This window comes from Camelus bactrianus, chromosome 12 (assembly GCF_048773025.1).
Source record: "Camelus bactrianus isolate YW-2024 breed Bactrian camel chromosome 12, ASM4877302v1, whole genome shotgun sequence".
NCBI classification, from domain to species: Eukaryota; Metazoa; Chordata; class Mammalia; order Artiodactyla; family Camelidae; genus Camelus; species Camelus bactrianus.
This window is the reverse complement of record NC_133550.1, coordinates 34,324,597-34,342,238: the sequence shown is the minus strand read 5'-3', so window position 1 is coordinate 34,342,238 and position 17,642 is coordinate 34,324,597. Positions and strand designations below refer to the sequence as shown.

The following is a 17,642-nucleotide window of genomic DNA, read 5'->3' as shown; positions in this document are numbered from 1 at the left end:
AACAACAGCAGCAGTGTTTCTACCACTTAAGGAGAGTCTGTTACAGGCCAGGCACTGTGACAGGTGTTTTACATACAGGGCTCATTTAATCCCCATCAACCCTGCAAAGAAGGTACTCTTGCCTCCTTTTTAAAGATGACGAAGCTAAAGTTTAGAGAGGTTAAGTATCCTTTCCAAAATCATACAAGGGACAGCCCAGGCTGAGAAGCCACAGAGATGTACTTAAGAGTACAGCTCTCGAGCTGTATACTGCCTTGGTTTGAAGCTCAGCTTGGCCATAAACTAGCTGGATTAATTTGTGCAGGTGCCTGTTTCATCAACTGTAAAACAGTTATATAATCAGCCCTCTAGTATCCACAGATGTGGAACCGGAGGATACAATGGGCTGACTGTAAGGGACTTGAGCATCCTCCAATTTTGGTATTCACGGGGGTTAGGGAAGTGGGGTAATACCAGTACCCATCTCACAGGGGTGATGTTGTGAGGATTAAATGAGTTAATATATGTAAAACAGTTAAAAAGGTGCTTGGCATCTGGTAAGCCATATGTATTAGCTATGATCATGATCATTAATAGTGGCACCAGCCTTCAAGCCCATATCTGTCTAATCTTGCAGCTCCTCTCTTCTGCTGTGCTGCAGAAATTAACTACAGGCAATGTATTGGTATTGAGCCAGCTGTCTCCACTTTCCATGCCACCTGTGGACTTTCTTTGCCTTTCATTTCTTGTCTGTTCCAAACTTTATAAGATCTGTGGCCATTTCAAGACTATCTTTCTTTTGGTAAGTAAGTAACCAGGCATGGAACACATAAAAAAGAAAAATTCTAAAACTGATGGCTTTATGTCACCTTTACAGCTAACTTAAAATTACTCAGAGCCAAAAAAAATTTTTCTATCAGCAATAAGATACTTAACTGTGCATAGATACTGTCGCTATATCAAGGTGCAATGCACGAAACAAGGAACAGCCAGTAGTATAATATTAGGTACATACTCCACACTTACAAGTCTGGGGTACTTTCTCACCCCTGCTTATAAGACTTATTTTTATCAGCCCCTAGAGCAAGGACTACTAAAGTATATATACTTGGAAATCATGTCATGTAATCCATTCATTAAACAAATATTTACACTGTGTACTCCGGCACAGCTCTTGGGCAAGGGTTACAGTAGTTAAACAGACAGAATTCTTTCCTACAGAGCTTACAATTCAGCATGGGTACAGACTTCAAGCAAATGTATATTGCAGCATTTCTAAAAAAAATTCTGTTAATTTCAAAACCTTGTGCAACCTCCTACCCAAAAACAAACAAAATTAAAACAAGGAGACAGATTTCTAACAACTCAAAAATACAACTTTCTCCCAGTTGCTATGGACATATTTTAAAAAGGGGTGTTCTCTAAAATCATATACATGCACTCTTTTCCAGTTCTCACCTACTCTTAGTCTCCTGTACACTTGTTTATGACAAAGAATACCGTATTAGGCTGTCAGTCATGAAATAACTGTCCCACCTAAAGGGTTGTTTCACTCAAGAATGTTTAAAGTCCATATCCAGAGGGGCACAAAATCTATTAAACCTGAGTGTTTCCACCTCCCACATCTATTGCTCGGATCCTCCGGGGTTTACAGTGTAATGAATTTACTTTATTGCCCATTAACTAAGAGCATATCAAGAAAGGCTGGGCTTGTGGGATCTGGAATCTAAAATATCAGCATATCTCATGACCCCGCGGGCTTGTGCTGGCTCCCAAGAGACTGGGTGCTGGACTGTGAGGCAGTCACCTGTGTCCAGGTCACATGAAGCGGCCCTAGCCTCAGCTGACCTCCGACCTGAGAAAAGTATTTGGAGATGCCAAGAGATCTCTCACATCAGTGTATGCACGTCTACCAGTACAGCCTCTAGGGGCTAACTTTTGACATACAGTTATCCCAACCAACAAAGCAAAAGCGCGCGCGGGGGGGGGGGGGGGAGCAAAACCCCCATTCACCCCCAAAAAACTTCCAGGTGCAAGTCCTTTAAATTTTGGGCCAGCCACTCTGCCCACTGCAAATTCACACTGTAAAACTGTAAAAACACGCCTCTTGGCCAACGTTTTGAGATCTGGGGAAAAACGGGATTAAGAAGATAAAATGCCTTTGTCAAAGGTGAAAAGATTAGAAGGGTAACACCCAAGGAGGAAACTGGAGGAGGGTCAAGAAATGAGAATTTAGAATTGAGTAACTCCGGGTCCCCTGAGGGGGCTTCGTGGAGAACAAGGCCTGAGAGAGAAAGTAAATGACTTGGGGATCCTGAAAAAGGCACCTGGAGGGAAAGGGAATCGGCAGAAAGAGCGCGGACCCCTCAAGCCGTTAGGAAGGCAAGGTCTCGACCCTGGGCGCTGAAACCGCCCGGAGAGTTCTCGGCGCCTCCGGGGAAAAGACAGCTACAGGGAGGATGGGGAGACAAGAGCCGAGCGGGCGAGGGCTGGGACGCCGCGGGGTCGTGCGGGCTCAGGGCGCCCGGGCCAGGACGCCCGCGCCGCTACTCACCTCTCCGAACTGGAAGGCGGAGACGATGGTGACAACGACGCCCACGAAACAGAGGTAGAGCCCATACCTGTGGGACAGGCAGGTATAGGTCTGTCTCTGCAAGAGCTTGAGCAGCATCGCCCCGGCTGCCGCCACGCCGCGCCGCGCCGCGCCGCGCCCGAGGAGCCGAGGCCGGAGCCGGAGGCGCAGCCGCCGCCTCAATGAGCCTCCATTCAGCGGCCCGCTTGGGCCGCCGCACTCAGGTCACAGCCTCCGGGTGCCTCGCATGGCTGCTCCGGAGACCGACGCCCGCTCGGCTCCGCGCATCGGCCGCCGCTTCCGGGAGCGGGGAGTGCACGCCCTAGGCGCGGGGGCGGCGGACACGGGGCCCGCCAGGCGGCTAAAGCCGCCCCGGTCTGGCCCGGCCTGGAGGCGGCGGCGGCGGCGGCGGCGGCGGAGGCGGAGGCGGCAGCGCCACCTGGAGGGCGGAGGGGTGAAGGGCAGGCGCACGTCCTCCCCGTGTGCGCGTGCGCGGCGGGCTTTCCGGGTCTGGCTTGGAGCCTCGAAACCCGACTGGGCAGGCAACCGAAACAGGACCCGCCTCTGCAAGGAGGCTGTGCCAGACGACGCTGTCTTGGCACAAACGTTTTTGTGCACAAAACCCTTACTACATCTACAATAATTGGGAAATCATGGTTTTTCACAGCGCTGAGGAGGTGCTGTTACGGGCTTCGTTTCTCCTAAGGCTGTCTAACTGTATGGTTTGAAAGAGGAAACCTTTGGGCTAAATGTGCCAAAACCAAAATTCATTCATTCATTTATTACTTAAACGTGTATTTAGTGTTTGGCGTCTGGCATGGTGCTTAGTGTCGGGTATTCAAAAATACTGTTCACAGAGAGTCTAGCTGGGGAGATAAACATATAAACCACTAAATACAAAAAAGTTGATATGATGCAAGTCCCGCGATGTACAGGAAGGGAACCAATGCAAGGGGGGAGTCAGTTATTTCTACTTTGGCATGAGGTAATTTCTAGAAGGGCCTTCAGGTAGAAGAGGGGATTTGGACATTACCACATAATGGAATAAACCCAGAGGATTTAAGTCTCAAGGGGTTTGCAATGGGACTACCTGTGCGCTCACCTGGGCTTGGGCCTAGAAAGTCTGTCTCATTCAGGGATAAAATACTGGCTGCCCACTTGTCTGAAGAGGTAAACAACATCCTCCAATTAACTTTCTCAGTACTAAAACTGATGCTTTGATCTCCATCCCTCTGTCCATTACACCATATTCTCAAAGGGTTGGAGACTCAGGAGATGAGAATTTAACTTTTGGGCCCTAAAACACCAAACACCTGAGTCTTCTTTTGTTCAGTCTTGATAAAAAGTGAACCAAGGTAAACAGTCCTGCATAAAGAAAAGCCTCTTGCCCTGGGCCTACAAAACACAAATGTTGAATACAGAGATGATATACCTGGAAAGCCTTACCTGGAGCTTGATAAGAAAATGGAACCTAAACAAAGAGCTTTAACTAGTTGATTAAGCAAAGTTGAAATAACTCCTGATAAACTCTGTATTTAGCTGAGTCCTTGTTTTACTCTAGGTAAAAAGATAAAAATGTTCACATTATAAGATGCTTTCACTTTTCAGCCTCAGGCTTGCTTGTTGTCAGGAAACATACTTTGATTTTGTACCCTGCCTCCTTTCAGGATATATAGTGTGTGTTCATAAAACATAGGTCTGTTTTAAGTGAATTCATGCCTTTCTTTATTCTTAAAAACAAAAACAAAAATAAAAACAAAAGCCAGGACAGCTTTTAAGTTTTTTTGCAAAATAGCAAATAAAACAAAATTATTAAGAAAATTCATTGCTTCTGATAGAATCCCAAGAGCCAAAATGTAACATGGCCCACGGTTTAATTTTTTGTGAATGTAAATATATCACATATATGTAAACAAATATACATAGTTTTCACATTAGTGTGACCATATTTTATTCTATTTATTTGATTTTTACTTGTTGGTTTTTTGGTATGTCTCATCTATGAAATATAGGCATCATAAAGGCAAGAGACTTGCCCATCTGATTCATATCTATATCCCTGCTCTTAGCATTGTGCCTTGCCAATAAGTAGCCAATTGATAAAAATTTACTAGATGAATGTACATATTTTGCACTGATAAAATAACCAGATACATAGTTGGAATTATTGAAGTTTTGGTGAATTGAATTTCAATGTATTAACGAAAGCTAGACTGTTATGGACAACAAACCAAAATTTTGGAGAACTCACTATGGAAAGTCTGGATCTGGATCATTTTGGTATGGGGGTGTTTCTAGAAATGTACTCATTTGGTTTTAAAATCTCTATTATGTTTATTGTTATTTACTGTTTGTTTCATTTTGTGTATTGCTTCTTTGTATCTTGTCAATTTTTCCCTAAATATTTTTTTTGCTTATTCTTTGGCTCATTCTCTCTGTTTCTGTGGTTTTCTATTTCACTGACTTATGCCTTTATCTTTGTAATTTCTTTTTCTTTTATTGTCTGAAATCACTTCTTTGCTCTTGAACTAGTTTCTCAAATTTAATACTTAGCTCAATTTTTTCAGTGTTTATTGTTTTTCATAAATGTTCCAAAACTATAGCTTCCCTCTAAGTATTAATTTTATTGCATCCCATGAATGTTGACATGGAATACAGGTGCACACTGGGAGTTGGGGCTCAGCTGCAGGTGCCCCACCTGGGGCACAGTGTCTGCTTCAGGGGAACCATAGCAATATAGTAACTTGGCTGTCTGGGTGTGCACGGCTGGGGAAGAGCACCACTATATCCTCATACATTTGTACACTAAACCCACCATGCAGCAGGTGGAAGAAAAAGCAAAAGCCACTCTGAAATTGTAAAGAGCCTTCTTCCTCCTGCAATATCTCTCTAGCGCCCTCTACTGGCAAAGTTGAACATCATAATTACTACAAAGGAGAAATGCTTAGACTCCAAGTCCATCATCACAGAGCCTGGTTCTGAGGGGATGAATTTGGAGCTGAGAGGCAACAACCGATAACTGGCACATCCCTGGAAATAGGGTTTCAAGAATGATTTAGATTTTCCTAATCAGATGAGTTCACAGAAGGTTTTAGTCTGGGACTGACATGGGGAGAGAAGTTGGACAAAGGGCACCTATTTTTTGCTACTGAGTCAGTGCAGATATGGTGTGATTCTAAAGTCAGCAATGCTGGAATCTGTGTCCTGCATCTGTAGAAGATGTCCTGGTCTGCTCTTCCCTGACCGTGGCTTAGATCACAAAATGGCTTAGGCCAAAATGGATTCTCTTATGTCAAGAAAGCCATTCCTGGTTCTCTTTCTCCAGGGACCCTCTCACCTACCCGCTTAATGACAAAAACAAAGATAGTAATAATAATTAGTAGCAGTATAACAATATTATAACAACAAAACAATTATCACTATTATAACAATGTAACATTAAAATCTCTATTTCTTCTGTGTCTAACTATATCCCTGACTGTGTTACAGAACAAAAGTTCATGTGCCCAATGCACAATGAAGCCAAACAAATTGAAACATCAGTTTTTGGACCAGAGAAAGGTTTATAGTAGAGCCAAGTAAGGCAGCTCATGCCTGAAAACCCCAAACTCGCCAATGGTTTTCGGGGGAAAGTTTTTATAGACAAAATTTAGAGTAAGGGCTGCCAGTCTATGACTTTCTTCTGATTGGCTGGTGGTGAGATAACAGGGATATGCTCCAGGACTCTTGTGCTCAGACTGAATTTGCCATCCTCCACCGGGGTGGGGCCTTAGTTCCTGCAGAAGAACTCAAAGGTATTGTTATGCATATTCCTTGAGGAGGAACCAGAACCCTGCCCCAAAGCTGCACTATTATTTCTTTTTGTTATTCTTATTTTTAATTGAAGTGAATTTGATTTGCAATGTTAGTTTCAGGTATACAGCAAGGCAATTCAGTTGTATATATATATATATATATATATATATATATATATATATATATATATATATATACACATTTTTTTTTCAGATTCTTTTCTCTTACAGCTCATTATGAGAAGTTGAATATAGCTCCTTGTGCTATACAGTAAGTCCTTGTTGTTTATCTATTTTACAGATAGTAGTGTGTCCCTGCCTGTTAATCCCAAACTCCTAATTTATCCCTCTCTCCCTTCCGCCCCCCCCCCCCACTTTCCCCTCTGGTAATCACAACTTATTTACTATGTCCCAAAGTCTATTTCCAGTTTGTAAGTAAAAATTGTATCTTTTTTTTTTTTTAACATGGATGGACCTAGAGATTATATTAAGTGAATTAAGTCAGACAGAGAAAGGCAAATAACATATGATGTCCCTTATACGTGGAATTCACTGTTGTTTCTTGGCTGTTTCTCCCTTGTCTCTGCATTCCCTCCCTTCCTCGAGGGAACTGTTTGAATCTGTCCTTTGGAACTCAGGGAAGGTCAAGGAGGCTGAATGAAGCCTATTTCTTACAAGAAACAGGGGACCCCACAGGGTCCTGCTGTTTCATCTGTTCTAAGTACTTTTAATATATTAATTAATTTAACCCTATTAAGTAAGAACAGTTGTAATCTTCATTTTGCAAATGATGATGAAACCGAGCAGGCTCCTGTGGGGCCCTCCAGGGTAAAACTCCTTTCCACGTTTCATTTCTCATTTGTAGGAAAAAAGGCTTCAGCCTCCTAGATCTTCCCAGAGTACCAAAGGGCAGATTCAAACGGCAGTTGCTAATCAGGGAAGTGAGGGGAATGCAGAAACAAAGGAGGAGCAGTCATGAAACAATAGTGCAGACTTGGGGCAGGTCCCGGTTCTTCCTGAAGGAATATACACAACAATATCTGAGTTCTTTCGTGAGAACCAAAGCCCCCGCTCAGATGGGAGGATGGCAACTGCAGTCTAAGCACAGGAGTCCTGGAGCACCGCCCTGTTACCTCACCGCCAGCTAACCAGAAGAAAATCACACACTCTGCAGCCCTCACCCCAAATGTTGCCTGTAAAACTTCTCCCCGAAAATCGTTGGGGAGATTGGGGGTTTTGAGCATGAGCCACCCATTCTCCTTGCTTGGCCCTGTTCTGTTTGGCCTCACAGGGCGTCAGGCACATGAATGTGCGTTTGGCAACAGACAGAACCCCTGAATGATATGCCCAACCTAAGTGCAGACACAGAAAATACAGGACTGAGATTGGGAAACAAAAAATTCCAGAAAATCGAACACGCTTTTGCTCCTATTCATTCCCTCCTCCTCCAAGACGACCTTGCTTCACCATTTACTTCCTCTGCTAATCAGTCTTAAAATTCTCCCTCAGATAGGACTCTGTCCTACCCATAAATGCAAACATCTTTCCATTTTGTATTCGAGTACTTCTCTACCTATTGTCTTGCAACTGGAAGTCTAAGCCTATTGCCATTGGACTCTTCAGTCCAATGCAATCTAATTTTATTTGTACTATTCTACATTTTTCTTATAGAGATGTTCAATGACAATCTGACTAAACCAATCTTTTTTCTCCTTGTGCTTGATGTCACTGCAGCACTGACTCCCTTGGTGACCTCACCTATTTTAATAGTGTGCCACTCCGTCCACTGATACCACCCAAGTCAATTTCCAAGAGCCTAGCAGTTGTCGTCACCTAGGTTTCCTAGAAGCATTGGGGGTAGGGGGTGGTTACGTTTATTTAACGGAAGTACTGGGGACTGAACCCAGGCCCTCATGCGTGCTAAGCCTGTGCTCTACCACTGAGCTATACCCTCCCCCCGAGAAGCATCTTAAATTATTATTAAACTGTTACTATATCTAAAATCAAACTCATAATCCTCCATACTTCTGTTCCCTGGCTCAGTGCATGAGAGGCACTGAGCCTCTCAAGCAGGAAAACAACTTTCATCTTCAATTTTTCTCCCTTATTCTACTCATCCAATTGGCCACCAAATCTCTTTTCTCCACAGTCCACTGCCTTAGGTTAGGTTATTAGCATTTCTTAAGACGACCCACCTGTCATTAATCTCCACTGCCATTTCTAGTCCTGTGGGAATTTTCAACACAGAGACTAAATCTGACAATGACACCACCCTACTCACGAACTTTCATCTTTTTCTTGAAGGCAGGTTCCAGGTTATATCCAGTCTCCTTACCGTATTGATGCAAAGCCCTTTGCAACGTCATCACCAGAATCTCCCAGCCTGATCTTCATGTGTTCCAGTCACCCTGGAGCACTTTTCATCCCGGAAACAAACCAAGTTCATTTCCACACTGAGACCTTTATTTCAGGCACTGGAGTGTTCTCTTTGTGTGTCCTTAATCACAAAACACAACGCCTGACAACTTGTGCATCCTCAATGTTTGTTGAATGAATTAACCACAAATCCTGAATGTTTAGTTTCTTGATAAAACATTAATTAATTGAGTAAGTAAGTAAAAGGATTATGAAAGCAATGCCTCCCTCAGTAAAATTACTTTTTTTACAGATGCGCGGGAAGCAAACAACTGCTTGCTGATCTGGCATTTCTGTCACCATCCCAGCCATTTTCAAATCCTGCTCAGTTCATGCCCAACTATCAAAAGCAGAACAGCTGACAAAACCTTTCCCCCCTTTTTGGTAATATCTTTACTGCGCAGAGAAATAAATTCATGAGATCATGGTAAACATGAGCATCATGTTTTCCACAGACAATGACAACTAAAGTATGAGCTGCACCTCATAAGAAAACCTTACATAGGATGTAGGACTGTTGAAGTAAGCAGAAATTTAAGATTAGTGAAACTGAAAAAGTCAGATCATATGAGTTCCTATGTCTGCAAGTTAATTTAGAAACTATTCATAAGGGGAAGGAAAAAAAAAACTAACCTCTTAAAATTTTCAAGAAATTCTCACTCTCATTGTCATGATGGAAATCCCCAAATTTCTCAAATATGTTCTTTTTTCTTTACCTCTGGTAGCCTAAAAACATCTGCCAGAAAATATTATGAAACTGAAGAAGTTTCTGGTACCATTGCCCAAACCTGTAGTAACCTGTAATGAGCAGGTAGCACTCCCACAAAGGGCTCTGGTTTCTCTCCCTTTGAGTAGTCACAACTTCTAAACCTTTGCTGAGCCTTTCTGATTTCTGTACTCAGTGATACGCTATTAATAGGGCCTCTTAGGAGATGCTAATGTGCTAATGGTATGTATAGTTATATTAACACCAGGTTCTCTAGGTATTAGTGTTAAACTAGTATCAAGCATTCATCTGTACATATTTTTTCAATAAACATTTATTAACACTTTATTTTGCACTAGTGTATAGTGCAAGCCCTGACTGATATTTTTTCTTTTTCACTTAAAATATTTTTTAATTTTTTATTATTTTTTCTTTATATTTTGTTGTTTATTTATTTGTTTGTTTGTTTAATGCTAGTGCCTGACTTAAGCTTTGATGGCTGAAGCATCCAGGGATGGCCATCTCAAGTTAACACATTGCCAACCACAGACTACTAGATAAAGAGCCAGGATCCTTTGTTTTAGAGATCTTGATTGATTTTAGTAACTGTCCATTTGGACTACTTGGGTTTTTTTCTCTTCTCTTGCTTTAGATTCATGCTCTGTGCTATCTTTGCAACTTTTCAATAAATTTAAAATTATTCCAAAATATTTATGAGAATTGCAGTAATTTATTCCACCCCAATAAAAGCAGAACCCAGGCCCAAGCTCGCTCGCTCTCTTTCCTCTAGACCTTACTGTGTGGCCCCAGGTGATTTGTCATCCTAGGCTATGTGATTTTCAGGTCTTGTAATAACCCCTTATCTTTTCAACATTTCCTGATGGCTATTGCTGATGGGCGTCTTGCAATCCTAATAACCACAAGAGCCAATCAGACCACACTGGTTATTGACCAGCACAAAACATAGTGCTTGCATTGGAGATACAAATACAGGAGGTTCAGTTCCTGCTCACAGACTTGAGCGTCTAGTGGGTAGGCTGCGAAGTTAAATCGTGAAGTAGGGAACAGAAGTAGCCCAGGAGGCTTCCGGATGCAGAGAATTGGCAGAGGTCAGCCCTCGGGAGTGTCAGGGGAGATTTCCTGAAGGTCACTGCTGAGGTGAATACATTAGGCAAGTGTTTATTAAGCACCTAAGTCAAAGCACTGCTCCCAGCCTGGAAACAGAGTAGTAAACAAAGCAGAAAGAGCACCCTTTCTAGGTATCCTAGGAGAATATCCTGAAGAAATTTTGCCAGATGAACAATCTAAAAGAAAACAAACACTGTATCTTTAAAGGTTAATTATGTACAAGTGAGTATAGCTTAGGCACCAGAAAAATTGGCTCACTGTACACACACACACACACGGGATATGCCTTTCGAATGGTGACCAACACCCTGCGTCATGACATCCCCATGATGACAATGACCCTTTGCCAGAAGGAGGACTATAGAGAAGAGATTCTACTTAACCCCTAACCCCAAGAGCATGCTTTAAGTTTCTTCTGAATCATAAAAGGAAGAGTAGAACATATACACGGTGCTTTTTAAAGGGATAGTACACATTAGTATGTGAGCCGTTTTTTTCAGGGCAGTGGTTACACACATTTACTCAGATAAATTTGCTTGTCTGTTTCAGAGGACTCTTGGAAGAGGAAGGATGGCGACATCCTCTTGGGTGAATGATCCCTCAGCCCTGCCATTTGTTGAAAAATACGCTATTTTGATTTGATTTTAAATGTACTGAATTACAATCATCTCTTATTGATTTTAGCTCTCCTGTATTTTTTGTTCATAGCAATGTTTGTTAATCTCTGCCTGACCCTCTCTGGGAATCTAGAGATACCATGTGAAGTCAGCCCAGTTCAGATGAGTTAGACAAGGTGGGAGAATCAAGTTAAGTATATGTATATACTGAGAAATGTGATCTGCTGTAGCAGATAAACCCAGAAATCTCAAAGGCTTTAGTTTCTCATTTATGAGAACCAGTGTTTCTTAATGGCTGGAGACTGGGGTTTGGATGGAATGCTTTGCTGCACAAAGTTGTTCAGGGACAAAGGTTGACTGTTTCTATCCATAACAAGTGACTAAGGTCATCCTGGGCACTGGCATCCAGCCAGCTAACAGGAGAAGAAAGTGAAGGCAGCATACCCACTTTTTCACCACCCACACTGGGAAGTGACTCACAACTTCCACTGGCAGGAACCAGTCCTGATCCTTCCAGGAGGAAATGAAGTCCCTGCCTGAGAAACCGCTTCCTGGCAAGAACTGGACAATGGAAAAGGAGCAGGAATCTTTCATTATAGGTGAACATCTAGGCATAACGTATGTTTTCTATTTCCACAATGTAATTGAGAAAAGTAATAGGGTTATCAGAAGGTGACTAATGAAGAATGAGATTTTAAATATGAAATCTTATTGAGTTTTAAAAAACATTTTGGATTAATTTTAGATTTATAGAAAAGTTGCAAAGATAGCATACCTTGACTCAGTTTTTCCTAATATTAACACCTTATATAACCATGGTACATTTTTCAAAACTAAGAAATTAACTTTGGCACATTATCATTAACTAAGCAATAGGCTTTATTCAGATTTCACTAGTTTTTCCACCATGGTCCTTTTTCTGTTCCAGGATCCAGTCTGGGACACTATATTGCATTTAGATACCGTGTTTCCTTTGTCCCCTCTAGTCTATGACAGTTTCTCAATAATTCCTTGTTTCTCATGACATTGATACTTTTGAAAGTAATAATCAAGTATTTTATAGAATGGCCTTCAATTTGTCTTTGTCTTGTTTTCTCATGATTAGACTTGGGGTATGGGCTTTGGGCAAAATACCACAGAGGTGAAATACTTTCTCATAATATCATATTATGATATCAATATATAGAATATCAGTTTATTACTGGTGATGTTAACTGATCATCTGGTTAAGGTGGTGTCTGCCAGATTTCTCCTCTGTAAAGGTATCTATTTCCTTTCCATACTCTAGTCTTCACAATTCACTAGTTCAGTCCACATTCACAAAGAAGTGATACTGCAGCTTCTAGAAAAGAGAAATAATTGGGTTTTTTTGTTTTGTTTTGTTTTGTTTTTACTGCCTGTGAATAAAAACATACAAAATAAGTAAAGAATGGTAGGGAAATGGAATTAGCAGTGCTAATTTTTGTACACTCTTATCTGGTAATTAAAGAGCTGAGTAATGACAAGTGACTGAAACTATAAATTTTAAAAAGTTGCTTTTGCAAAAAACATGACAGTTTATCCTAATAAAAGAAATGTATCAATGCAAGGCTCCAGTTTCTGCTTCTAATAATGTTGGACTAGGAAATTCAGATAACTGAAAAATCTTGGGAAATATGAAAACATCTTAAAAGCATCAGATTTAACCAAAGGATGTGGAGTTACTGGGCCAAGATCTCAAAAAAAAAAAAAAAAAAAAGAAATCCAGAGGAGTGAGCTTAGCTATGGGGCTGTATTTGGTCAGGCGCATCAGCTAGTGAGGAAAGGCTGCTGCACATGGCTTTCAGCTACCTTATAAGTAGGGAAAGGGGATTTAAGCTCTCGAGGCCAGGGCAGTGGGGCCAAAGTAAGGGTGAAGAAGATATACCTAGCCCTCATACACACCATTAAGTCTGGTTGCAAGGTATCTGGGGGACATAGAAAACCTCAAGCCCTAAAATAAGGTCCGGATGATGGTAAATAACAAGTGTCTTCAGTGCCAACATGAAGTAAACAAAATCATCTTTGGAGAAATATCATTCAACACTTAAAATTATTTCTAAAGAGAATTTTTCAAGTACTGTGTCTCACAACTGATCTAGGATAACAACATGATGTCTTAAAGTGGGAACTCCAGGTATGTAAAAACACACTTTAAGAGGAGAACACAAAGACTGCAGGTTGAGTTTGTAAAATTAACATGACCTAGGAGAAGAAATAAGCAAGGCTTTTAAGCAAATTTAACACATGCAAATCCAGATTTACAAAAGGGATACGTGAAGGGGTGACTTATGAAAATTCATTAAAGTATTTCAAAGGTGGTATTTAGAAAACTGAATTTATACTCAATTTTCTAGGAAAATGGCCCATCAAACAACTGGGTACCTGGGATTTAGAGACATCATAAAGGAGATGCAATAAAACAACTAATTTAGGAAGTGCAGTTGACCCTTGAACAACATGGGTTTGAACTGCGCCAGTCTACATATATGCAGATTTTTTCCAATAAATATGTGCTGCAGTCCTGCATGATCCAAGACAGGCTGAACCCACTGATACTGAACCACAGATATGGAGGGCCAACTATAAAGTTACATGCAGATTTTCTCCTGGCAGTAGTGCTGGCGTCCTCAGCCCCCACATTGTTCAAGGCTCAACTATATTAGTTGTGGCTACATTGTAGAGAAAACTCCCCAAATAATAGCGTTTAAGAAAGTGGAAGTGTATTTCTTTTTCACATAAAGGAAGCCCAAAGTTAGGCAATCCAGGGCTGCCCTAGCAGCTCCATGATGCCATTAGGGACTATGTACCTACCTCTTTGTTTCACTATCCTCGCTCATGGCCTCTCTCCTCAAGGTCAGTTACTGCGTACTCCAATACATCTGCTGGAGTCCAGCCATTCCATCAGGTTCCATCTTCCCTTAAGCAGCCTTCTTATATCACATTAGGATTCTTCCTACATGCCATAGGTCAGAAACAAGTCACATGGCCACCCCTAGCTGCAAGGGAAGCTGATTAAGCTGATCCTTTTGTATAGGGCAGAATGTGTCCACTCTGAAGTGGGAATTTATTACTAAGGAGAAAGGGAAGATGGATGCTGTGCTGGGTAACTAGGGATCTATTTTATAACAATGAAATAAGGGATTGATAGCTTTAAAAAGAATTATTAAGTTAAAACCACAGTGTTTTATAGCTCCTGTAGTAGATAACATTAAGAAAGCAGATGTGGAGGTGATAGGTAATGAAACTGCACCACTCCAGTTATTGGGATCAATGAAATTGATTTATCTAAAGGAAAAGAAATGCAGAAAAAGCTGAGATGCTTGTAGAATGTTATTTAAAATAGAGAACTATCTGGATAATCATAAATGTTTAACATTGAGGGCAGTGAAATGAATTACAGTTCATTAATTCAGTGGGTGAATACTGAGTGAAAGTGGTAACTTGAAGACTAACAACATGGAGTAGATATTTGATACATAAAAGTAATCAATCTACAAATTTGTAACTACAATTTAATTTTGAATATTTCTATGAGAAAGGACCAAACAGAAATTGGGAAGTTGAGAACGTTGACCTCTTGGCAGGGACTTATGTCTGCTTCTCAGTTGTTTATGTTATTATATATGATGTTTTTCAAAATGCATAAATACATCCATGCATAAATACACATACATACAAAAATTTTAAAATAATATAACTATATATATATTTTAAGGAATTTCCTTCTGTAGTTCTGGAGTTTGAGGAATTAGAAGTGTGAGCTCGCACACCGGTTAGTGTTAGTCTTTTGAGTTAGATCTAGATTCAAATTCTGCACCTCTATTCATTAGCAGCACAACCTTGAGCTTTGGTTTCCTCATCCATAAAAAGGGGATGATACTTGAGCTCTGATGTAAGGATTTAGATCAGAAGCATACTGCCTTTCACTAAATAATGGTCACCAAGGAAGAATCATTCTCAAAAGGACAGTCCACTGAGACACTTACTTTGAGACACTGTGACTTCCTTGACAGAAGGAAAGTCGGGAATCAACTTAAGGGGGGAAAAGCACACATTTACTATATATCCTAAGGGTACCCAACGTCGGGAAAGAAAAAAATTTTTTTCTTCTACTCTTATAAGTCCTCAGCTGGGGTCTCTGTTAACAAAAACAGATGAAGAGAAAAATAAAGAGATGTTTATTATGATGTATATCTCAAATATACATGAGAGAAATTCCTGGATGAGTAACTCAAAGAGGTGGCTAGAACTTGGGTGTATATAGTATCTTAACAGAGAAACGATACATCTGTACAGAAATGACGGGACAAAGGAAAATGATTCTAGGCTTCCAAGGGTGGGAAACTGTGGGAATATTAATATATGGGGGATAAAGAATGAAATGACATTTGTTTGCAGATTCCTCTGATGCCAGCTTTAGGTCTGAGTCTAGAACGCCCTCCAGTAAAGGAAATTTATATCCTGCCTTTAGACAGAAAGGCAGAGGGTAGGGAGAGCTTTTCTTGCTTCTTAATTGCCTTCAGATCAAAACAATATGTCAAAGAGGCATATTTTAGGGTGACATATCCTGGTTTCCTTCACCAGTAAGGTTGTTTTTCAGGACTTTTGCATTTCTTATATAAACTTCGCTATTCCAGGTAATGGGTGTTATAAGATCTATGGCCTGGAAAGCTTTTCCAAGGGAGAGCAGCACTGTGCTTTCTCCTCAGCGCGTGACACTTATGTACCCATAGACGGTTACACTTATACACCTATTATAAATATACACACATACACATACTTCTTTTACACAACAAAATTCTTACTGCCTTTACAGTCAGACGACTCTTGTATGTTGGTGTTAAAAGTGATTAGCCAATTGGATCGCTTAAGGGAATTACACAAAGCAGAAAGATAAAGTGGTCAAATGAATTCCATTTGATGTCATAATTCCTCTGCCTCAGGGAGGGTTTTTTAAAATCAGATCAGCTGTAGAGTAGAGAAATGGGCGGGGATGGGGAAAGGAAGGAAGACGAGGGAAGAGGATGGGTTTTCAGAGCACAGAAACCTAGGTAGACACATACGATGGCTCAATACGCGTGACAGCTTTTGTGATTTTTTTTTTAAAGCTTGATTAAAAGCTTCTGCTTTATTGGATATGATGGTCACCCCTCCCCCCCGCCAGCCACAGTGGTCAGAAATACAAGTTTGTCCGTGTTCCTGCTCTCCTCGCTAACAAAACCAAAAACAAACAAGATTCTTGGCAGGGCTCAGGTGATGTGTCCTCTCTGCCTTACACTGCACTGCTTTTCTAGTTCCAGAAAAACAAGCAATTTGCCATCTATGCATTTTCTCTTGCTGTTTCCTTGGACTGGAACGCTAGTCTCACTTTTCTTTGCCTGGAGAGCAAAGAAAACTTCAAAAACTCTAATATCATCGTTAGGAAAACTTCTCTGGTTCTTCATAGGAGTACTGGGACCTGCCTCTCAGCTCTGTGCAGATCTCTATTAAATATACATGTATTTAATATACATATATATACATTTATTTAATATTCTGTACAATTGTATTTTATTTTGATAACATCAGTTTCCTAGACCCCAAGGAACAATTAATCTTTGTAATCTTGTTTTCTAGCAGGGTGTGGCACCCAGGAAACGTTTACGGGGCTGAAACAAACCCACCTTTGGTTTCCAATGACCCAATGATCTCGGCCACATACTTTGGGCGCAGACTCTACTTCAAAATCACGCTTTCAAGCTCCTCCAGAACACGAATCCCTTTTGCAGGGTTTGAACTGTATCAAGTCACCATTAGTCATTTTAGGTCGTGGCTCTACGCTTGTGCTAACCCTGATCCGTGCGAGAAGAAAGGGAAACTTAGTTTCTAGGAAACAAAAAGTCTGCTGTAGGGCTTGGGGGTGGGGGAAGCAGAACTGTGGGCAGCACTGGGGCCGTCCAGGCTCAGCCAGAGCTCAGTGCTCTCCCGCCTCCACCCCGCCCGCGCCTCTGCCCGCACCACCGGGCCCGGCTTCCGCCACTCCCCCTCTTTACACTCTCTTGGTTTTCAGGTAGACACCCTCCAGGTGGGTGCCACATCCACGCCCCGTGGCCTGGCGAACCTCACCGAACACTTCTGCCCGGAGCCCAGGAGCCGGATCAGGAGCCGCAGCCACAGCGCGGCGGGATGGGGTGGCTGTTCCCAGGCGGACGGCGAGGCCACGGGGAGGAAGCCGTCGGGGTTCGAGGCCTGGTACCCCGGAAACCCTGAGGGAAGGTGGGGCCGAGAGGAGTTAATCCATTTCTCTGGAGTTGAGCAAGAGCCAGGGCGGCCGGGCAGGCATCCTCGCCCGCGCGTCCCGGGAGCCGCCCCCAGCCCGGAGGCCGAACCAAAAGCGAAAGGAGCCGGACCCCGCGGCCCCGCAGCCCCAG

The 17,642-nt window shown here is 41.9% G+C and overlaps 1 protein-coding gene and 1 long non-coding RNA gene across 3 annotated transcripts in view; both read right to left on the bottom strand.

The window, feature by feature from the left end:
• GNPTAB (N-acetylglucosamine-1-phosphate transferase subunits alpha and beta) overlaps positions 1–2,964 on the bottom strand; it is a 70,094-nt gene extending 67,130 nt beyond the window's left edge. The window contains exon 1 of the mRNA XM_010962794.3: positions 2,534–2,964. Within this exon, the coding sequence (XP_010961096.2) occupies positions 2,534–2,650 (117 nt within the window). The 5' untranslated portion in view covers positions 2,651–2,964. The remainder of the gene's footprint in view (positions 1–2,533) is intronic.
• A 3,840-nt stretch (positions 2,965–6,804) lies between these two features.
• On the bottom strand, positions 6,805–17,550 carry LOC123619008 (uncharacterized). 2 transcript variants are annotated; one of them, XR_012510707.1, is made up of 4 exons: positions 16,896–17,550; positions 15,219–15,370; positions 14,044–14,185; positions 6,805–12,553 (listed from the first exon to the last, which is right to left on the bottom strand). It is a non-coding gene; the product is annotated as an uncharacterized LOC123619008 (long non-coding RNA). The 2 variants fall into 2 exon arrangements; XR_006727523.2 differs by lacking the exon at positions 15,219–15,370.
• Positions 17,551–17,642: the final 92 nt, after the last annotated feature.